The sequence below is a fragment of the Saimiri boliviensis genome, chromosome 6, assembly GCF_048565385.1.
Source record: "Saimiri boliviensis isolate mSaiBol1 chromosome 6, mSaiBol1.pri, whole genome shotgun sequence".
Taxonomy (NCBI): domain Eukaryota; kingdom Metazoa; phylum Chordata; class Mammalia; order Primates; family Cebidae; genus Saimiri; species Saimiri boliviensis.
Window position 1 is genome coordinate 79870185 of NC_133454.1, and position 24953 is coordinate 79895137.

Here is a 24953-nt window from a genome sequence, read left to right on the forward strand (position 1 = left end):
AGCCTCCGGAAGACAGACTCTGTCTCTATGAAAAATTTAAAAAAAATAGCTAGGCATGGTGGCACACATCTGTAGTCCTAGCTATTCTGTAGACTAAGGCAGGAGATGGCTTGAGTCCAGGAGTCTGTGGTTACAATGAACTATGATCACACCACTACACTCCAGCCTGGGTGAGAGAGTAAGATCTCATCTCTTTAAAAAATAAAATCTGTTCATCAACCCAGAAGCTATCAGAATCCTATCATCTACAGGGTTTAATGGAGATTTTATTAAGTAGGTATGACTGGTTAAATGACTGAACTCTATCTCCAGTCCTTCCTTCTCCCTACTGGGGCTGAAAATTCTAACCCACTAAATGCATAGTTGCTTCCCCTGGTGACCAGCCCCCATCCTGCAACTATTTATGGCCCCTCAACCCAAGAGCCATCTCACTGGCATACAAAACACAGTAAATCACAAAGGTTTCAGGAGCTCTGTGCCAGAAACTGGGGAGGAAGACCAAATATTTATTTTTTCATTATACCGCAAAGACCGAATTAATGATGTCAAAAAATAAAATGGTCAAGGAATATTAAGATAAGGGAAACATTCTTTGGATTAAGCATGAACAGTGTGGCAGAGGAGAGCTGTTTGTTCACTAAATCTGTTTCCTTCTTGTCTTAAGCACACATCTAGACTGTATTTGCCAACCTCCTATTACAGCTAGCTGGCTTTGTGACTGACTTCTGATCAACAGAATATGGATAAGATATATTGCCTCCAGACAAATCCCATAAAACTAGCATTTACTATCATTCATGTTTTCTCTTACTACTCTGCCCAGACTATTGATGCCCAAAAAGACCCTAAGTACTGTAACCAAGCACCCCCATTTTTCTGGAGGTGATTTATTCTTTTTTTTTCCTCTCTCTTCTCTCTCTCCCCAGCGTCTCCCCTCTCCACCTCCCTCAGAACTTACACCTACTAGGAGGGCTTGCTGAAAGCATGCCCACTTGGCCACTTTTACAACTTACTTTTGCCAGGAAAGAGCCAACCCAAATGCCTAGCAGGTAACTGCCTGGTAGCAGGGGGACCCCTGCCTTTGCTCATCTCCTCCCCTGCCTTATAAAAACGCCTGCTTTCTGCTCCAAAGGTGGAGTGGCACATTTAAAGGAAGAACACTTTGTGCCTCTTTCCCCAAGGTAGCTTTCAAATAAATTCACCTTTTTTGTATCAGACATCACTCTTGTTAATTGAACTCTACATGCAGTGGGCATCTAACTTGCTTTTTGGTTACAGGACCACATTTTGAAAATGGCAAACCCCACTCCCATCTACCCTACTGCCACTAATGAGCCTTTATGTAAGTAGGGGAAAAAAAACAAAAACTTCTATGATGTTAAGCCACTAAGATTTCCACGTTTATCTATTATAAAAGTTAGCATTACCTTAACCAATTCAGAAAAAGTTAACTTCAACTTTGTGATTTCAGGACAGAAAGGACATAAACTATATTTTAGAATAAATCCCCAAAATGTGAGTGAGACAGATGTATGAAATGAGAGTAAATAAGAAATTATAACATTACAATTATTAAAATATTAATAGATGATCACCTAATAACAGCCTTGTAGGAAAAGTATTATTATCAGAGAGAGTAAATTAACTTTGCTCAAGGCTTTAAAATTTCAGATCCCATATTCTTTCTACCGAACCACATTAGTCTCTTAGAGAAATTGGGACAGCAAATAAAGAAGAACCATTAAAAGCATTTTATAATGAAGAAGAAATAGGATAGTAGCTAAAAGATGAAGTCAAGAAAAGTTATTTTGCTAAAATTATAGATACTATGGGAATGGATGAATGGAAATATAAGAGTAGCAAAAAGGAACTGGAACTTAAGAAGTACACAATAAGCCATAAGGTGATATGACCAACAAGCACTTGAGAGATGAGTGGCAGTATGGTACCATGGAATGAAGGCCGGGCTGCCTGCAACAACACAAAGATGTAGTGGGTCAGGCCTACGTAGTTCTACATCTTCCCCAGGAAGTTCTCTTTGGCCTTATAACATTAGGTAGAGCAGAACCCCAGCATGACAAGAAAACTTTGTCTAAAGTGGTTCTGAGAGAAGCAGTGAAGTACGTGACTGTAGGGGAAAGATTTTCTAGCATAACTGAGGGTATTAATGCACTAGAAAAATAAACAAAATCGAGACGCTGAGAATTCTAGCATAGGATAAACAAACCATTGTAGTGAGTATGGAGGAGTGTATTAGAACCCTAACACCAAGATTAACTAATCTCTTCCTCAGAGATGATAAAAGGACCTACTACCTCAAAATGCACCTTCCAGACTTCATCAGGTTGCCTACCATGTGGTTCCAAACAGTCTGGAAGTGGATACCAAAAATATGAGCTCAAACCACCATTTTCCAGCTTAACCCCATTTATATCCACTTGCTTTGTTGTGAATATAACTTTTAAAATTCTTTTTTTAGTTCTTAGTATGTTTTAAAAGCCATGTCTTCATACTTCATAGCAGTATTCTTAAGTTTTCAGCTTCAACTCTATGCTAAATCAAGAGTCCTTCCACACACCCTTTATACCAAGCTCTGGACCATCTTTAAAACTGAATATTTTACCTTGCATCCTACCTCAGCACTGAGGCTTTAGATGTTATCTATAGTATCTACCACACATAGCTTTTACAAACTTTTTAAAAGCTGCCTTCTTGTACTTCTGAAACCTCTCTAGCTGGATAGTATCTGCCTATCTTTATTCTAAATAATTACTTGTACATCTAACTTTATATACTGACATGAAAGAACTTAAATTTTTTACTTATTATATTTCATTTTCTTAAACATCCCATAACTCCTTCCTTTTAAAATGTTTGTGAATGCTAATTCTGTCATCTCATTCTCTTTTCAAGCATATTCTTCTACAAAAGGAGAAAAAAGTTTCTTCCATCCTTTCTACACTCAGTTTCCTAACCAAACAGTATTTACATCTATGTTAGATGGCATGTATATCTATGCCATTTATTGTGTTTACTGCATTCTAAACAGCTTAAAGAATTAAAGCATTACACGGTACTTATACTTACCACTCTGCCCTCAAATAACATCCAATATTAAAGCTACTTTTCCCATGTTACACCTGCACAATGTGGAATACAAGCTTTTTTCTCTCTTTTCCTCAATCTACATTTACAGAAGACTGAATTCATATGGCAAGTAGTCAAATCGCTAGTGTATAATTTAAATAACAGGACTAATTTCTTAAGAACATTAAAGTTAGAAATTCTAACTAAATGCTTCTCTTTTTCAAGCCACAAAATTTACTTATCACAGTACTTTAGTCTTCTAAGAAAATCGGGTACTTCTAACAAAAGCCTTAGTAAAGGCATGCCCTACTAAGATTGTGGCATATTTTCTGAATCACGATATTAAAAGATTCACTCCTGAGACAGGGGATCTTAAAAATGAGCAAGGTCGCTCGGGCGCAGTGGCTCACACCCATAGTCCCAGCACTCTTGGTGGCCAAGGCAGGCAGATCACCTGAGGTCAGGAGTTTGAGACCAGTCTGAGCAACATGGTGAAACCCTGTCTCTACTAAAAATACAAAACTAGCCAGGTGTGGTGGTATGACCTGTAGTCCCAGCTACTTGGAGGCTGAGGCAGGAGAAACTGCTTGAACCCGGAAGACTGAGGCTACAGTGAGCCAAGATGTCACCACTGTACTCCAGCCTGGGCAACAAGAGTGAACTCTGTCACAAAAAAAAAAAAAAAAAAAAAAAAAAAAAAAAAAAAAAAAAAAAAAAAAAAAAAAAAAAAAAAAGAAAGAAAAGAAAAGAAAAGAAAGAAAGAAAGAAAGAAGGAAAGAAGGAAAGAAGGAAAGAAGGAAAGAAGGAAAGAAAGAAAGAAAGAAAGAAAGAAAGCAAGAAAGAAAGAAAACCTAGACAAACAAACAAAAAAACAAGCTAAGGTCAAAAATACTATTTTGCTTTAATTCTTTAAGCTGTTTAGATGTCCACAACATAGCCAATAAAAAATATTGTTCCTATAATCAGGAATAGATTGTTAACCACAGAATGCTTCTGAAAAACAATTTAATTTTCTTTGAAATGCTGTCACTAAAATTAACTGCAACTTTATTTATATGACTGTCTGTGGTTTTCATGTATGCCTAAAAAGCACAAGAGAAAGATAAAAATATCCCAGAATTAGAAAAGTAGTCATTATGTTTGGTTTAGCTTACTTTCATATTTTTATTTTTAAAATCCATCTGAATTAAAGTTCACCATTTTTCAAAAGAAAAAAAGGCAATTTCTTTATGTAAAAATGAAAAAATAAATCCAGCATCCTCTAAATTAAATTTGGAATTTAATTAATTAGTGAATGAATGACTAAAATCCTTTTCCACCAGTTGTAAGGCTGAACATGTCTATTTTTCATTTAGAACTGCAATACATCAAGTATGTGTTCCCTGGGAAGGATAAGTGGCAACAGAAAATAATTTGAATATAACATTATGTTCTGAACCCATGTGTGTTCTCAGATAAAGTTGGTCCCTATTCAATAACACTTCTCAACCTTCTCTTAACATTTCTCAACCTTAGTTCTTTCAAATCATAGAATTCTGTTTTCAGATTCTGCATTTACACTAAAATATTAACTAGAGCTAATACCAATCTGCATTTACACTAAAATACTAACCATTTACACTCAATCATACTAAAAGGGACATTAAAACAGGGTTTAAACACTTTTATAAACAAATGCCTGGTTCTTCACACTGTAAGGCCAATTACTGGTATTTGCAGGCATACAGGGAAAAAGAGAAAGGAATACAAAGGGTTCTCCAAAAAGCCATTTTCCTTTGATCCTCACATTCCTTCACCATTTTTAATGCTAAAATTCAGGATTTACCCTCTCTGTGGGGCTACAGAACTCTCAGCTTTCTTTACATGGCTGAGTTTTAACAATCAAAACTAAGCACTTAGCAATGTGTCTTTAATTTTCAGTGAAGCAAAACTGGACAGTCATCAGCTAGAATGAGAAAATTTACAATTTTCAATACAAAATATCTAATAGATATTTCTGATCCGTGTTAACAAGAGAATGAACAATTGTTCCTGTGGGTGAGGTGCTGAGCGATGTTGAACAAACAGTAACAATACTAATGAAACAACCGGACAACTCATTTATGGGAGACATTGTTCTAAGCATTTTATGTGTATTTTTTCCACTTTATCTTTACAACAACCTATGAGCTTAATATAACCATTATCCTCATTTTATAGATAAGTATTCTGCTGCTCAAAGTAGTTTGGTGACTTGTTAAAAGTCCTACAATGCAGCTGAGATTTCAACCTAGGCACTCTGTTACACAGCCTGCACTCTTAACTATCGTATTATATCAAATGTCTTCTCAACAGGACTGCTTTGAAGAACACTGCGTCTACATGTGTAAGTGTGTGTGGATCCATAAACACAATGTAAATAAGAACACGCACACCCCCAAGTAAATTTGAAGACCCAAACTTAATAGACATATTACAAAGTACTTTAGTAATCACCTTTCTAGTCCCTCATTTTACCAGTATGGATCCACCATGAGATAGAATATCTTGGGCAGCATAAATTATGTTCAACCAATAAATTCCTCTAAAATGACTAACAACAACATCAAAAGGAGTTGACCTGCACTATTATAAGATAACTTTCAGACCCTGTAGCTAAAAAAAAAAAAAATCTAGTTTATGATTTTAAGACCAAGTTCAAACCATGACAGGTCACCATTAAACAAACTTTTGGTTTTTTATTTATCTGTGTTTTTTTGTTTGTTTGTTTTTACTAAGACAATACCCTGGTCATTTTCAGGAAAAAAAAAAAGTATAATATATATCCCTGAAGCTACTAGGCTAAGAATTTTACTTAAGAATCATAGGAATTTTTCTGCTTCTGAATATATGGAAATCATCAATTTCATCTTTAATATTAGAAATTTAAATAAGAAAAAGAAGAACAAAATACAAATTCTAGAATCAATATATTCAAAGATAACCATACTTGGGGGACTAGGGAAGGAAGATAATTATTTCTGGTACTGCAATATTTTACAATTATCAAATTATTTAATACCAAATGTAACATAAATGTAAAAATCAATGTGACAAAAAAGAAAAATAACATTATAAACATGCAATAATACAACAACCACTTACCAACTCAATTCCCTGTGGAAAAGGTGTATCATCCCAGTCCTTCTGTGGAAATCTCTGGATGATTTTCCCCAGACCTTCTCCTGACCCTGTTAATAAAATCAAAGTAAATCAGTTATAGGATACTAAAAAATACAAATATTCATTCTACCCTTATTTCTAAATGAGTATTTGGTAAATACGTTAATAAACTGATTAAACATTTTCAAGCTTTAAAAAACATATAAGTATTCACCATCTAAACATTATACATGGGTTTTGCATCTGCAGGAGTCACCCAACCATGAATTGAAAATATTTGGAAGGAAAAAAGCAATCAAATTAATAACACAACAATTCAAAAATACAAATCTTAAAAATACAGTATAACAGGCCGGGCGCGGTGGCTCAAGCCTGTAATCCCAGCACTTTGGGAGGCCGAGGCGGGTGGATCACGAGGTCAAGAGATCGAGACCATCCTGGTCAATATGGTGAAACCCCGTCTCTACTAAAAATACAAAAAATTAGCTGGGCATGGTGGCACATGCCTGTAATCCGAGCTACTCAGGAGGCTGAGGCAGGAGAATTGCCTGAACCCAGGAGGCGGAGGTTGCGGTGAGCCGAGATCGCGCCATTGCACTCCAGCCTGGGTAACAAGAGCGAAACTCCGTCTCAGAAAAAAAAAAAAAAAAAAAAAAAAAAAAAATACAGTATAACAAATATTTCCATACCATTTTCACTGTATTAGGCATTATAAGTAATTAAGAAATTACTTAGAGTATATAAGAAAATATGCACAGATTACATGCAAATACTATACCATTTTATATAAGGAATTTGAGCATCCATGGATTTTAGTATCTGTGACAGTTCTGGAACAAATCCTCTGCAAACACCCAGGGATGACTGTACTGAAATAAAGGGCAATCTCTACCCTATAAACTCTTTTTTGAGAGAGAGTCTTACTCTGGTACCCAGGCTGGAGTGCAGTTGTATGATCTTGGCTCACTACAACCTCTGCCTCCTGGGTTCAAGCAACTCTCCTGCCTAAACCTCCCAAATAGCTGGGATTACAGGCACCCACCACCATGTCTGGCTAATTTTTGTATTTTTAGTAGAGACAGGGTTTCTCCATGTTAGCCAGGCTGGTCTTGAACTCCTGACCTCAGGTGACCCACTACCTTGGCTTCCCAAAGTGCTGAGATTACAGGTTCCAGCTCCCAGCCCAGCCACTATTCTTATAAACTCTTAAAAGACTGACTGATATATTTGAAAATCTAAATAACACTTGCCAGAGGCATGGAAATCTAGTCTCTACCACATTATGGGAGTAACTGCCCTTTGTGCCCCAATAAGGAATTCGTCACAGGTTGAAATTTAAGAACTTTTCTATGGAGATGAAGTAATTTTAAGTGACAAAGGAAATGGCACCATTAGCACTACATTTCAGTTACGGGCAGTAAGTACTGTTACTGGTTAAAGTTTTTTAGGCTGCCCTGGGAACCTGACCATTGTTTAGGCAGGATTTCCCAACATCAGCACTACTGACATTTGGGGATGGATGCTTCTTTGGGATAAAGGGGGTTGTCCTGTGGACTGGAGAATGTTTAGCAGTATCCCTAGCCTCAACTGGAAGATTCCAGTAGCATTCCCTACCACTAGCAAGTTGTTACAACCAAAAATGTCTCCAGACATTGCCAAATGTCCCCTGGGTTGAAAACCACAGATCTCTATCGCTGTTGTTATAAAATTATCCTGTGACACCAAAGAATGAATCAACTTATAATTGAACTTTGGGCATGTAATCTGTGAGTAAATTGGGGATGGAAGGTACATGTTAAATCTAAACTACCTGTTGCTATACTTTTTAAAGATCTTCATGTTGCTTGCATATTCTGCATGTTGTCCTACTTCGTATGAAATGATGGCAACAGTATTCTGATTATTTGTTTTGTATACTTAACTTGAGGAAGTCTTCACGACAGATTCATTTTGTTAATATACTTTTTAAAAATCATCCACCATGATTTCTCAACCTCATCCCTATGAATTCAAGTTCTCCCTTGCCCCTCACCTAAAATGCAAACAATTTATGGCCAAATTTTTATGTTTAAAATATAAATGGAAAGTTACATTCACTTTACTGACCAACCCAAAAATGTATTCTGAAACTAGGGCAACCAAAATCCATTTGAAAAAGACAAAAATATTCTCAATTACAATTAACAATTGCTGCAGTACAGTAAGTTATCTATCTCATGTTGTAGAGGAATGAAGAATTTCATTCAAAGTAAATTAACTTTTCATCATAGGCACTCTTTCTTCAAAATCCACCTCAAGCATCACCACTTATGACATCCCAAGCAGGGCTAATGAAACAAATTGCTAGCTGCACAATGGATCGGAGGTACACAAATGAAAAAGATACAGTCCCCATCCTAAAGGAACTCATAACCCATTTGGGGAAACAAACAAACAACCTGATAATTTCAGTTATGTTATGGTAAACTCAATGATAGAAGGGAAGACCATACAAAACTTCCTGGAAGAAACGACAGCAAGCTTGCTTTCTTTCAGTGACCAACTTGTAACCCCAAGCACCTGTCACACTGAATTCCTGGCATACAGTCTATACCAAGTAAAATGTTTACTTTAATAAATTCTTTGGTGCTGGCTGAAATTGTTTCAAGTTTATTCCTCCCTTCTTTTTAAAGAGATAATGTACTTATTGTGTCAAGTTTAACCAGGTGTCCCTACATTGTTTATATATTTATATAATATTTATATAATATATTTATATAATATTTATATATTTATATAATATTTATATATTTATATTATATATTTATATATTTATATTTATATAATATTGATATTATATATTTATATATTGATATTATATATTTATATAATATTTATATTATAATATATAATATAAATATATATTTATATAATATTTATATTATAATATATAATATAAATATATATTTATATAATATTTATATTATAATATATAATATAAATATATATTTATATATTATATATAAATAATATTTATTTATTTATATATAATATATTTATATATTATATAATATTTATATGATTATATGTATAATATAATATTTATATATTATATATAAAATATATATTTATATTATATATTTATATAGTTCTGAAAGCCATACCTAATATATTTTAGGTTCAAGAAATATTTATCATATTAATTTTCTTTCGGACAGGGTCTCACTCTGTTGCCCAGGCTGGAGTACAGTGGCACAATCATGGCTCACTGCAGCCTTGACCTCCTAGACTCAGTGATCCTCCTACCTCAGTCTCCAAGTAGCTGGGATTACAGATGCAGACCACTTCGGCTAATTTTCATATTTTTTTTAGAGATGGGGTTTCACCACATTGTCCACATTGGTTTTGAACTTCTAGACTCAAGCAATCCACCCACCTTGGCCTCCCAAAGTGCTAGGATTATAGTGTAAGCCACCACACTGCACCCAGCCCAATCATATTAATTTTTACTAATTATAAAAGTAATGTTAACTGCAGAAGAATTTTAAATACATAAAAACATAAAGAAATCACCCATAATCCCACACCTGGAGATAATTATTATTAACATTTTGGACCATCCATTTATTCCTAGGTTTTATTTCATAAATATATCTTTTTTTCTATAGAATGAATATCACACTGAACCTAACTTTATACATTGGTTTATTACTTAATAAATTAAAAAGAGGCTTTGATGTTGTGGAACATAATTTTTCTAGTTTCTCACTATTATAAATAATACAACAAACATCTTTATTTACTTGTAAATAAAGATTTATAAATCTTTATCCTCATCTCACTTTATCCTCCTCTCATTTTTCCTCAAAAAATACTCTTTCCCAGATTCTACCTCTAGTAAGCTGTGGCGGCACTGTAGCATCTGTTAGCAAATGTCTGATGCATTCTGACAATATTTCTTCCTTTTACTGAAGCTAGAATTGGTGTGTATATCCTTCTAAGAACCTAAATGAGACCACACTACTATAAGAGGCACTTTGATAGATCAAGTTCTTTCAAACTAGAAGAGGATCTAGAAACAATTACAGTCATACTTGGGAGATATTGCAGGTTTGGTTCCAGTCCACAGCAATAAAGTGAATATTGCAATAATGTGAGTCACACAATTTTTTTGGTTTCTCAGTGCATTTAAAAGTTATGTTTACACTATACTGTAGTCTGCTAACAGCATTATGTCTAAAACATGTACATGCTTTAATTTAAAAATGCTTTATTGCTAAAAAAAATGCTAACAGTCATCTGAGGCTTTAGCAAGTCGTAATCTTTTTGCTGGTAGAATGTCTTGCTTTGATGTTAATGGCTGCTAACTAATCTGAGTGGTAGCTGTGACAATTACTGAAAGTAAGACAAAAGTGAAGTCTGCCATATTGACTCTTCCTTTCATAAAAAAATTTATCCATAGCAGGCAATGCTGTTTGATGGCATTTTACCCATGGCACAACTTCTCCCAAAATTTAAATTATTCTTCTCAAACTCTGCTGCTGCTTTATCAGCTAAACTGATGTAATATCCTAAATCCTTTGCTGTCATTTCAAAAAATTCACAGCATCTTCTCCAAAAGTAGATTACATTTCAAGAAACCACTTTCTTTACTCATCCATAAAAAGCAAATCCTCATCTGTTACAAGTTTTATCATAAGATTTCAGTAATTCAGTCACATCTTCAGCCTCCACTTCTAATACTAGTTCTCTTGCTATTTTCACCATATCTACCTTTCCCTACTGAAGTGGAGGCTTCAAGTTCACTGAAGTGAACTCCTTCAGGTCATCCATAAAGATTGGAATCAACTTTTTCTAAGTTAAAAGGTACGTATTTTTACCTCCTCCTATGAATTATAAATGTTATAATGGCATCTAGAATGGCAAATCATTTCCACAAGGCTTTCAATTTACTTTGCCCATATTCAATCAGAGGATTCACTACCTATGGCAGCTATAAATTTATGAAATATATTTTTTAAATAGCAAAACTTGGAAGTCAAAATGACCCTTGATCCATGGGCTGCAGAATGAAAACAACATTAATTTCCTTGTACATGTCCATCAGAGCTCTTATGTTATCAGGTGCACTGTCAATGAGCAGTAATATTTTGAGAGGAATCCTTTTATGAGCAGTAGGTCTCAACAGTGGGCTCAAAATATTTAGTAAACCATGCTATAAACAGATGTGTTGTCATCAAAGCATTGTTGTTCCATTTACAGAGCAGAGTAGATTTAGCATAATTCTTAAAGGCACTAGAATTTTCAGAACAGTAAATGAGAAATAATTTCTTTTTTTTTTTTTTTTTGAGACGGAGTTTCGCTCTTGTTACCCAGGCTGGAGTGCAATGGCGCGATCTCGGCTCACCGCAACCTCCGCCTCCTGGGTTCAGGCAATTCTCCTGCCTCAGCCTCCTGAGTAGCTGGGATTACAGGCACACGCCACCATGCCCAGCTAATGTTTTGTATTTTTTTTAGTAGAGACGGGGTTTCACCACGTTGACCAGGATGGTCTCGATCTCTTGACCTCGTGATCCACCCGCCTCGGCCTCCCAAAGTGCTGGGATTACAGGCTTGAGCCACCGTGCCCAGCCGAGAAATAATTTCGATTTGAAGTCACCAGCAGCATTAGCTGCTAAAAAGACATGTAAGCCTGTTTTTTGAAGCTTTGAAGCCAAGCATTTACTTCTGCTCTCTACCTATGAAACTCCTAGATGGCATCTTGTTCCAGTAGAGCCTGTTTCACCTACAATGAAAATCGGTTGTTTAATGTGGCTGCCCTCACCATAATCTTAGCTAGTTCTTGCATAACTTGCAGCAGCTTCTACTAAGCACCTGCTGCTTTACTTTGCACTTTCATATTACAGAGACAGCTTCTTTCCTTAAACCTCATGAACCAATCTCCAGCTTCAACTTTTCTTCTGCAGCTTCCTAAATTTTCTCAATCCACACAGAATTGAAGAGTTAGGGCATTGTGCTCAGGATTAGGCTTTGTCTTAAGAAAATGTTGTGGCTAATTCCATCTATTCAAACCACTCAGACTTCATATCAGTAATAAGGCTGTCTCATTTTCTTATCATTTGGATTCACAACTTGGCTGTTTGGTACAAGAGGCTGTTTGGCTTATCTTGGCTTTTGACACATCTTCCTCACTAAACTTAATCATTTCTAGCTTTTGATTTGAAGTGAGAGCCAGGCAACTCTTCCTTTCACTTGAACTCTTACAGGCCACTGTAGTGTCATCAACTAACCTACTTTCAATATTGGCATGCCTCAGGGAATAGATAGGATTTAGGAGAGGGATAAAGATGATGGAATGGCTGGTCAATGGTGCAGTCAGAACACATAAAACATGTATTGACTGAGTTTGCCACCTTTCATGAGTGTAGTTTGTGTTATGCCAAAACAAAATGGTAATATCAAAGATCACTGATTGCATATCACCAAAACACATATAATGTAAAATCTTGAGACACTGCGAGAATTACCAAAATGCAACAAAGAGACACAAAATAAGCCCAAGCTGTTGGCAAAATGGAGCTGACAGACTTGTTCAATATAGGGTTGCCACAAATTTTTAATTTGTTAAAAAAAAAAAAAAAAAAAAAAACCAACGGCCTGGTGTGGTGGCTCACGCCTATAATCCCAGCACTTTGGGAGGCCGAGATGGGTGGATCACGAGGTCAAGAGTTCGAGACCATCCTGGTCAACACGGTGAAACCCCGTCTCTACTAAAAATACAAAAATTAGCTGGGCATGGTGGCGCAAGCCTGTAGTCCCAGCTACTTGGGAGGCTGAGGCAGGAGAATTGCTTGAACCCAGGAGACAGAGGTTGCGGTGAGCTGAGATCGCGCCATTGCACTCCAGCCTGGGTAACAAGAGGGAAACTCCGTCTCAAAAAAAAAAAAAAAAAAAAAAAAAAAAATCCACAAGATCTGTCAAGCACAATAAGCAAATCATAATAAATAAAAAGCAAAGAACAATAAAACAAAGTATGTTTATATCTAAAAAGAAGATTTAGTCCGAAAATTTTAGGAAAATAGTAAGGCCAGGCATACTGGCTCCCACATGTAATCCCAGGAATTTAGGAGGCCCAGGAGGGAGGAGACCAGAAGCTTGAGACCAGCCTGGGCAACATATTAAGACCCCATCTCTACAAAAGTTAGCCAGTAATGGTGATGCAAACCTGCATTCCCAGCTACTCGTGACTCAATTGGAACCCTTTTGCATTGCTGGTGGGAATGTCAAATGGTGTGCCTATGGAGAATATAAAATATGGAGGTATGGAATATGAAGGCTTCTCAAAAACTTAAAAATAGAACTACCATATGTTCAACAATCCCACTTCTGGGTATATTTCCAAAGGAATTAAAAGCAGGATGTTAGTCAGGCATAGAGGCATGCTATTGTAATCCCAGTAATTTGGATAGCTTAGGCAGGAGGACTGCTTGAGGGCAGGAGTTGTCAAAATTGAGAAATTAACACTTATCAGCATTTTGATTGTGACCTGTCACTTAAGGTTATATATATATATATAAATATATATATATATATATATATGAAACAGGATTAAGAACATGGACTCAGGATTGAGGTTACCTATACTCTATTCCAGTTCTACCATTTCTTGATCCTGAGAAAATTACTTCTCTGTGCTTAATTTTCCTCCATACAAAAAAGGAAGACACTATTACTTCTTAGAGTTCTTGTGAAGAAGAATTTAAGTTAATGCACATGTAAAATATATAACAGTATGAGTATGTGCATGTTTGTCAGAACAGTACTCCAACCTAAACATAATAGTTGAGATTACTGAGCCGTTCAAAATAATATAGTGTAGAGAAGAAAACTATTATTGTTCTAGACAACTGTGCTATTAACAATGAAGACTGGTGTTACATGAGGTCTTCTGGTAGCCAAAGGACTCCTAATTTACTGGAGTTATTTTGACTGAAATATGTAAATCTCTCTCTTTTTTTTTTTTTGAGACGGAGTTTTGCTCTTGTTACCCAGGCTGGAGTGCAATGGCGCGATCTCGGCTCACCGCAACCTCAGCCTCCTGGGTTCAGGCAATTCTCCTGCCTCAGCCTCCTGAGTAGCTGGGATTACAGGCATGCGCCACCATGCCCAGCTAATTTTTTGTGTTTTTAGTAGAGACGGGATTTCACCATGTTGGCCAGGATGGTCTCGATCTCTTGACCTTGTGATCCACCCGCCTTGGCCTCCCAAAGTGCTGGGATTACAAGCGTGAGCCACCGCGCCCGGCTGTAAATCTCTTTTTAAAACATGTTTAAGGCTGTTCTGTACCTCTACAAAAGATGTTTCAGACCAAGTTTTATCTTTGTTAAATTTTTTTTAGTCAGCTTAGTACATGCTTTTTTAGATCCTATGTCTGTTATCTAGTGTATTTATATCATTTTTTAATTTAACTTACTTTAGTTACAGACATATACTATCAAATGCAACCATTTTAAATTAATAATCTGATATATACTGACAAACTCTCAACAAAAACAATTGCAGGCCAGACGCTGTGGCTCACGCCTCTAATCTCAGCACTTTGGGAGGCCGAGGTGGGCAGATCATGAGGTCAAGAGATCAAGACCATACTGGCCAACATGATGAAACCTCGTCTCTACTAAAAAATACAAAAATTAGCTGGGCACAGTGACACACGGTTGTAGTCCCAGCTATTAGGGAGGCTGAGGCAGCAGAACTGCTTGAACCCGGGAGGTGAAGGTTGCAGTGAGCCGAGATCATGTCACCTCACTCTAGTCTGGCGCCTGGCGACAGGGCAAGACTCTCTCTCAAAAAAAAAAAAAAAAAAAAAAAAATTACAGTACAATAAAAACAAAAAATGAGGATATTACATTAAAACACTGCTCAAGGAATTCCTCCAGAAAATATTTTCCCCAAAAAATTCATCAATATTGGCCAAGTCTGATTATAATTTCCCAACTATAATCAAAATTTCCTCAGGATAAAAGTCTTGGTCAAAACATGCTACATACACATTACTGACATTGGCACCAGTCCTTCTATTCCATTCTATCTCAAAACAATCTGCTTGGAACTTCAATACTGTACCAGCTCCTGTTCTTCTCTCCTTCATTGAGAATATCATCTCAGAAGAAATGGCTTAAGCAAAGCACAACACAAGAAAATCAGACATTTGGGTACATGTATTGATTTACTCATTTTAATAGACTAGAAGCTGATTTAAAGAAATTGGTTCAAAGATGGAACTAAGATGAAGGCCATATTCAACTCGCAAGCCCCAAGTTTCCCATTTGTGACTTGGAAAATCTGCTTGTGAGCATATGATACATTATTTTTAAATGTTATTTTCTTGTTCACTAAAAGACCTGTGTTACAATACCAAGATAGCCAGAAAATCAAAGTTCACCAAAATAAGTAGATCTAATTGTGCCAGTATAGACCAACTTTTAAAAGATAAGGAATATAAAAACTGTTTGTTCACTGAAAAGAAAGCATGCAGGAAATCATTCTACCAAAAGGCTTTCATATTTAATCCATTTAGCATTTAATGAGAGAAGTCTGTTTATTTCAACTGAAATAAGCCTTTCTGTGGTTTATTTAAAAATTTAGGTAGGAATGTAATATGATTTTCTGATTTCCCAGTACAATCTTCTATTATTCAAAAGGTTTATTTGGAACACACAAGCTATTTTTCCAGACTTACACTTAGTAAAGATCCCATAGGCTTTTACAAAAGTGAAAAAAAAAAATGCATTTTTACTGGCTCACGCCTTTAATCCCAGCACTCTGGAAGGCCAAGGTGGGGATATTACTTGAGGTCAGGAGTTTAGAGCAGCCTGGACAACGTGGTGAAACCCTGCCTCTATTAAAAATACAATCACTGAGCAACAGAATGAGACTTCTTCTCAAAAAAAAAAAATGCATTTTTAAAGTTCATGCGAATACATCAAGAACAAGGTATATCATTAAAAATAATAAACAGCAGCTACACTTTAATCCTTATAAATTTAAAATTCATTGAGAATGTATAAATCCAGCAATTTAGAGAATGTCAAGATTAAGAAAAAGAAATGAATACAAACTGAAATTAAAACTAAACATGATCTAGCATTTTGATGAAATTCTTCAGACTGCATCATTTTACTGAATTAAAATGTCTTCTTTAACAGCAATGAAGAAAGAATGGTTGGCAGTCTGGAATGCTGTGAAAACTATATGGTTGGATATCAACATTTAAGAAAAAAAGTCTCATCAAGTCCCTTCTCCAAATATGCACTGAATGTATTCCCACCCCCGGCATCATTTACAATCACTCTAGTAGTTCAAATTCTCATCATCTTCACCTGGACAACAGCAGCAGCCTCATCATCTCCCTACTTCCTGTTTCACTTCACATACAAGTCTCAAGTTTCTGGCAGTCTAGAAATAAGCCCTGCAAAATTGAAGTTCTTTACACGAACTTTTATGCTCAAAATAATTCAGTAATTCTCCCACTAGCTACATAATACAATAGTCCAAAATCACTACCGTGGGGACTTCTACCTCACCCAAGATCGAGTAACAAGGTCTGAATTTACCCTCCAACCTGCAACAAATAAAAAAACACAAAATCTACAAAACAATGATTTTCAGACACCTGACATCAGGCATTAGAGTGAACCCTGAGAGAAAGAAAACAAATTATGTGAGCCCTATAATTGCCCCAGCTTACTTCTTGGTAAGAGTTTCTACACAAGATCTAGATTCTTGGGGTGGTGGGGAGGGGGGAGTAGTGAGGGATGGTTTCCAGACTGCAGTCCAATCAAGGAAAATCCAGGTGGAATCCTGGTGAAACTGAAGCAATTGAGTTGGGAGCCCAGGGAATCCAAAGAAGTCAGAGTTCACAGAGTACAAAAGAAAAGAGAGATTAACAGAAAGAAATTCCCAAAGACCTGCAGAAGGCTGAATGAACCACATGAAGGGAACAGAAAGAAAAATCTCTAGAAGTTACACAAGGCCAGGGACTGTTTTTGTTCCCAAAAACCAAGAAGAAAAAACGGAAAAACTTGCATAATTCACTAGGCATCAGAGAACCCAGAAAGTGTATTGCCTCAGTGTGAAAAATTAACCCTAGATAAAATCCTCTGCAGACCTAACAAAGGTGGAAAATGAGCCTCAAGTTTCAAATTATTTCCAAATGACTTAATTATATCTCAGAACAAAGTTCAAAAATATTTACAGGAACACAGAACTATCCAGCAATCAAGAGAGTACAATTCACAACATCTAACATACAAACAAAAATCACTAGGCATGAAAAGCAGAAAAGTATGGGCCATAAGGAAGACAAAAATCAATCAACTGAAATAGAATCCAAATTGATACAGGTGTTAATTAGTAGACAAATGTATACTAAATTATTATCATTATGTTGCATATTTTCAAGAATATGAAAGTAGAAAATATATTGGATATAGCTTATGAATTAGATACTACCAGGAAAAAAAGGCTAATGAAGTTATACAAACTTCCAAAATGAAACAGACAAACAGACTGGGAAAAAGACAAAAACAGAGCTGTGGAACAACTTCTAGTGGCCTAATACGCATGTAATAGGAGTCAGGAGCCCCAGGATGGAGGGGAGGGGATGGAGATATCTGAAGCAATAATGGCCAAATTTGATGAAATCTGACTTCCAAATTTGATGAAAACTATAAATACACTGATCAAAGAAGCTCATCAAATTCCAAAGAACAAACAGAACTCAAAAAGGCATATCATAATAAATTACTTAGATATGAACATGAATATCTAAAAACAGCTGGAGAAAAAAGATACATTGTACAGAGGAACAAAGATAAGAAGGACAGCAGACTTCTCATTATAAACAGTGTAAGTTAGAAGACAGTGGAGCCACATCTTTAAATACTGAAAGGAAAAAAGTCAAACCAATATTTTATAGCCAGATAAAATATCTTTCAAGAAAAAAGCTGAGTATATCTATACAATCAAATATTACTTGAACATAAAAAGGAATGAATGCCAGGTGTGGTGGCTAACGTCTATAATCCCAGCACTTTGGGAGGCTATATCAGGTGGATCATGAGGTCAATAGATAGAGACCATCCTGGCCAACATGGTGAAACCCTGTCTTTACTAAAAATACAAAAATTAGCTGGGCATGGTGGCATGCGCCTCTAGTCCCAGCTACTCAGGAGGCTGAGGCATGAGAACCACCTGAACCCAGGACATGGAGGTTGTAGTGAGCTGAGATCACACCACGGCACTCCAGCCTAGGCAACAGAGCAAAATTCCATCTCAAAAAAAGAGGAATGAAGTACTGATACATGCTACATATCATGGATAATCCTTGAAAACCGTATGCTAAGTAAAAGAAACCAAACACAAAAGGCCACGTATTGTATGAGTCCATTTATAGGAAATGTCCAGAAAAGTCAAATTCAAAGAGACAGAAAGTACATTCACGATTGACAAGGGCCTAAGGGGGTAAGGGAAGTGACTGCTAATGGATATAGGGTTTCCTTGGGGCAATGAAATCTTTCAAGTAAATAGTGGTGATGCTACATGTACTCACTTGCATGTGGAAGCCTAACAATGAGAACACATGGACATAGGGAAGGGAATAACACACACTGGGGCCTGCTGTGGGGAGGGGGTCAGGGGAAGGGAGAACATTAGGATAAATAGCTAATGCATGTGGGGTTTAATATGTAGGTGATGGGATGACAGGTGCAGCAAACCACCATGGCACACATTTACCTATGTAATAAACCTACACGTCCTGCATATGTATCCCAGAACTTAAAGTTTAAAATAAATAGTAGTAATGGTTACACAACTCTTTGAATATACTAAAACCATTGCGTTTTACATTTTAAAAGGATGAACTTTATGGTATATAAATTATATCTCAATAAAGGATTTTTTTAAATGAATCTCTGATCAGACACAGGGGTATAGACTCATTTCTTCTTGCTCTTCCCCACTAAGTGTAAGCCTATAAATCACGCATGAGGCAACCAAAGGAGAACTACGAAAGGTGGTAAGAGGAAAGCAAACTGGTTTATAACCCTAAGGATGAAGGAACACCACAATGGCAGGATATCTCTACCAAACAGAAGAAGGCAACCCAGGCCTAGTATGTCCCAATCCCCAAGCTAACAACAGAAGGCAGCCAAGGTAGGCTCACTCATCTCTCAGATCAAACAGAAGTTCCACTAACAACACAGGGAAAGCCCAGAACCACGAGCAAGGAATAGACGGTCGCAATGATAATAAGCAGCCAGGGAAATCACTTTCCTTCACTCCTGGCCCTGACCTTCTACCCCCAAAGAGAGACACCAGTGTGAGTAGGCATCACCAGCAAGAGATCCCATCACAATAAGCAGGCTGGCCTGGGAAACCTTTGTCCCCACAAGCCTGAGGCTCTCCTACACAACAAAGAGATACTGAGGTGTCCAGCTAGCACCAACAAGAGGTATCTCACTGGATCAAGTTACCTCCGCAGACATTTTGTTTCTATGAGCTTGAGAATTCTGTTCCCAATCCAGAAACACTAGGGTAGTCAGAGGACACCAGTAAGAGGGACTCCACTGTAACAAGCAGTCTGGCCCAGGGAGCCTCTTTGTCCTCATGGGTCAGAATCTCTCATGTACTCCCCAGTGACATCAGGGCAGTGAAATGGCACCAATAATGAACACCATGCCACAAAAAGTAGCCTGGCCCAGCAAAACCTCTTTGTCCCTGTAACCTGGAAGTCTGCTCCCCCACCAAGAGACATTAAACAGCTCAGTCTGGGGAATGCTTTCTGCTACTTCAGGCAGCACCAGTGGGAGTTCTAGTGCTGCCTGAGGTGACAGAAAGGGCCATATTCAATGGCCCTGGCAATAAAGAAAACCAAACGACCAAGAAAATCAAAATAACACTGCAAAGGCTCTGAAAATTAAACTGTCATTGGAACAACAGCCTACAAAATTAGACTATGGTCTACATGCTAACTCTAAACACAAAAACTAACATAAAAAGCCAAAATGTCCAGAATACAGTAAAAAAGCACCCATCATACTAAGAACCAGAAAAGATCACAACTTGAATGACAAAAAGACAATTAACTGATGCCAACAAAGACATAAATCAGATGTCAGAATTATCTGCAAAGATTCTAAAGCAGCCACCTTAAAAGTACATCAAATCATAAATTCTCTTAAAACAAATGAAAAATAGAAATATCAGCTAAGAAATGTATTATAAATCAAATAGAAATTATGAAACTAAAAAACAAAATATTCAAAATTAAAATCTCACTGGATGGTTTCAATAGTAGAGTGAAAATGGCATAGCACAGTGAACTTGAGGTCAAATCGGTAGAATTTACACAATCAACAACAGAGAGAAAGTAAATTAAAATATAAAGAACAGAACACTGGAGCCCCATGGGAGATCCATAGACCATAAAAAAAGATCTATTCATATCACTGGAGTCCCAGAAAAGAGAAGAGAAAGAGGGAACTGAAAGAATATTCAAAGAAATAATGGGTAAAGCACTCCTAAATTTGGTGAAACACCAAACTACATATTCAAAAAGTTGAATGAATCTCAAAGAAATCTACACTAAGACACATCATTATTAAACTTGTGAAATTAAAAACAAAGAAGTCTTAAAAGAAACCAGAAACATTTTACCTACAGGATGACATCAATTCAAATGACAGCAAATTTATCATTAGAGACGATGAAGGACAGAAGAAAGTGGCACATTTTTCAAGTGCTGAAAGAAAGAACTAACAACTATGAATTCTATTTCCAGCAAAACTACCCTTAAGGAATGAAAGGAAAATCCAGACATTCCTGGACAACAAACAAACAAACAATCCTAAATTAACATTGAAGATTGGCTGAAGGGAGTTGTTTATACAGAATTGAAATAACAAAAGAAGCAATACTGGAGCATCAGTGGCAAACCAGAAACACAAAACCAAGTCATCCTAAATCTAGTTCTCAAACACTTCTCCAGTCCAATAGCTGGTGTCAACTGACTCTAAACTTCTTCCCAGGGCAATATTCTTCATCCTTATTCCAAAAACCTTTAAGATTGCTTAAAACTTCTCTGTCCTTGAAGTTTACTGCTTGCCTGATTTGCAACTTTTAGCTTAAACTATGGCAGTGGTGGGGAAAGGAGGGACCAGAGGGCACTGCCAGAATTAAATCTTTTTTCAACACAAAACTTCATCGGAGTATGACCTTAACAGATAAGTTTAGTCCTAGGGCCCTCTCTCCTAATATTTCCTTTTCTATGGAAAACAAAAAACAAAAAACTAGACCACACAAAGACAAGCCCAAAGACATAATAATTCATATTTGTTCTCACTGTAGCAAATGGAAAACAAGCTCAATCCTCTCTCACACGCAGTTATTTACTTAAAGACAACTACTGTGTCTTATCAAAGGTAAATATAATATCAATTTCCCTTATATTCTGAGCACAAGGGCCTATTAAAACAGCACTACATTAAAGCTATTCAATGGTAAGTATGAATAAACAGAAATAACCTAAAATATAAATATCTTCCCATGGTTGATATCCTCAAACTAACCTAAGGAAGTCCTCAAGAAAAACAGTACAATGTTTTGAAAAGAATACTACATTGGTAATCAGGGGATTTGAGGCTTATCTTAGCTCTGTCACTAACTGATTACCTTAAGCAAATCCTCTAACTTCTGGGAGCCTTGGTCTCCCACTTGTAAAGTGATCTTAGGTCCCTCCTGGCTCTAAACTTCTAGGCATGATAAACCAACAGAAAATGTGAAATACACACGTCTACCACTAGATGGCATAAAACTATGATTGCTGATTCAAAGCAGACCAAAATCTCCTCCAGATAGATTACCTTGTTAGGAAAACCACCAGTTTAAATTATGCCAATTTAAACTAAGCCTCAATAACTTCTCTGCTGGCAAAGAACTCCTAGCTACTTCATAAACACTTTCATTTTGTATGATGTAGAATAAGAAACCTCTTTCTGAACTGGTTACAGTTATCATGAACCAAACAAAATTTACAAACACATGCTTATTACGTAATTCTGAGAAAATAACTTTACAACAAAGGAGGGGTAAAGGAGGTGGCGAAGACGTGGGGCAAGAAAGAATATAGGTAGAGGGGCAAAGGGAGAATAAAAAAGGGTGTTTTTTTTGGCAATTTCTACAGTATTATCATAGATCTATGCCTATCAAGGTACAAAAATGTATTACCATTGTACCACAGAATATTTAGCCTCCCTTGATAATTCAGCAGAGAAAACATTCCCACATTAAAATTTCAGACAAATTTCTTAGAAACAGCTTTAAAAACATTAATATATTGGTAGTATCTATAAAACATTGATCCTTTCAGAACAAGACAACTGAAAATTTAAAACACAATTCTCTGCTGTGACTTAACTGTATCACTTTCACTATGCTTAAGTTAAATTTAAGTTTTCCTCCAGCTGAAGATAAGACTAGTACATAGCAAGTGCTTAGTTTCAGCACAGATTTTTAAAATACAACATTTTTTAACTAGGGAGAAAAGTTATTGATTGAAAAACAGCAAAGGCCGTCATGTTAATCTTCCTTAAACAAGAAATTCGTATCTGTTGCATAATGCAGCTGAACACAATACACATAAATTTCTCACTGAAATTCATTCTACGTGTCCTTATCAAAGTATTCCCGAAACCTAAGTCAATAAAGGAGAAGATACAAAAATCCTTAGTGCTCCAGCAACCTGTGCCTTCCAAATCAATTAGGCCTTTCCAATTACAGAATTACAGGTGACAAATTTCTTCTTTTCAAATACAGTTTAAAAATGTCCCCTGCCTACAATGCTCTCCTCTCCACAAATTTCTGGGTTTTTTTTTTTTTTTTCCATCTCTAACTTCCTATCTGCAACTCAAGGTTCACCCTGGAGCATCTACAGCACATATAATCCAAGCCTTATGTTTTCTGCTCAGCTCTTCTCAAACTCAAACTTCCTATCCTGCAAAAAGAATTACAGATCGTTTATGTGTTCAAACAAGTTATGAGGCTGGTTATAATATACTTTACTACCGGATGTTTTCCTTAATGTTTTACTCTTTGGAAGATAATCATTTCCTTCTCCTAACACATAAAACAGATTATTTCTCAAGCTCCCAATGGTATTTGTACCCCCATTAAGCATTTCCATAAACACAACAAATTAATCATGACCAAAGTGAGATTTTCAATCATTTCTACAAAACCTGAATCTTCTCCCCCTCCATTCTCTCTCTCAGAGAATGGCACCTTATTCATCTAAGCATTCAGTGTACCCATTAGGATTATGTTTAGCTGCATATGACAGAAAACCTAATATATTAATAGCTTAAGCAAGATAAAAGTTTATTTCCTCTCATAAAAAAGGTGTCTCAAAGACAACATTCAGGATCAATGTCAGATCTACGGTCTCAAAGATCCAGCTTCTTCAGGTTCATCACTCCACTATCTACAGGTTTAGACCCTCATTCTCATGGTTTCATATGCATGCTAGAACTCCAAACATCACATCCATGTTTCACGTAGAAATCAAGAAGGAAGGAAGGAAGCTGGGCATAGTGGCTCATGCCTGTAATCCCAACCACTTTGGGAGGCAGAGGCGGGAGAATCACTTAAGCCCAGGAGTTCTAGTCCAGCCCAGGCAACATGGTGAAACCCAATCTCTACAAAAAGAACACAAAAATTAGCCAGATGTGGTGGCGTACAACTGTGGTCCCAGCTACTCCGGAGGCTGAGGTGGGAGAATTGCTTGAGTCTATGAAGTCAAGGCTGCAATGAGCCAAGATTGCTCCACTGCACTCCAGCCTGGGCAACAGAACAATACCTTATCCTGCCTCACATATACACACAAAGAAGAAGAAAAGAAAGAAGAAAAGAGGAAGAAAGGAGGATGAGGGAGACAAGAAGGAGGAGAAAGGGGGAAGGTATAGAATATTTTAAAGAGAATTTCTGGAAGAACAATTTCACTTACATATCACTTGCTGAAGCCTTGTCACATGACTACACCCAATAGCAAGGGAGTCTCTTAGTTAAGTGATAATTGCCCTGCTAAAAAACAAGAGTTTTATTTCTAAAGAAGGAGGAAAAAAATAGGTATTAGGAGGCAATGGCCATTTCTACAAGAATCTGCTCTTAGTCTGATGGGTGCCAAAACATCGTGTAGAACCATCCGTTAACCAGGAACAGAGCAAACTCCCCAGGAATAAAGCCATGGGGTTCTGAGAGGGATCTTAATATAGAAAAAAACCTCTTGTGGCCAGGTAGGGTGGCTCACACCTGTAATCCCAGTCCCTCAGGAGCCTGAGGCAGGTGGATAACCGGAAGTCAGGAGTTCGAGGCCAGTATGGCCAACATGGTGAAACCCCATCTCTGTGAAAAGTATAAAAATTAGCTGGATGTAGTGGCATGTGCCTGTAATCCCAGCTACCTGGGAGGTCGAAACAGGAGAATCCTTTGAACCCAGAAGGCAGAGTTGGCAGTGAGCCAAGATCACACCACTGCACTCCAGCCTAGGCAGTAAGAGTGAGACTCTGTCTCAGAAAAAAAAAAAAAAAGAGCCTCCTTCTTGCTTAATGTACGTGTACTTTCAGTACTTGCATTTTGCCCAATCCCAGGTATACCACTTCTATTTGATGATGTCACACTGCTATGCA

General features: G+C 36.8%; 1 protein-coding gene across 5 annotated transcripts in view; it reads right to left on the minus strand.

Annotated features, from left to right (window-relative positions):
* SBF2 (SET binding factor 2) overlaps window positions 1-24953 on the minus strand; it is a 478855-nt gene that overhangs the window by 373107 nt on the left and 80795 nt on the right. For all 5 annotated transcript variants that reach the window (XM_039470842.2, XM_039470843.2, XM_074401080.1 and 2 more), the window contains exon 2: window positions 6211-6296. In XM_039470842.2, coding sequence (XP_039326776.1) covers window positions 6211-6296 — 86 coding nt within the window. The remainder of the gene's footprint in view (window positions 1-6210; window positions 6297-24953) is intronic.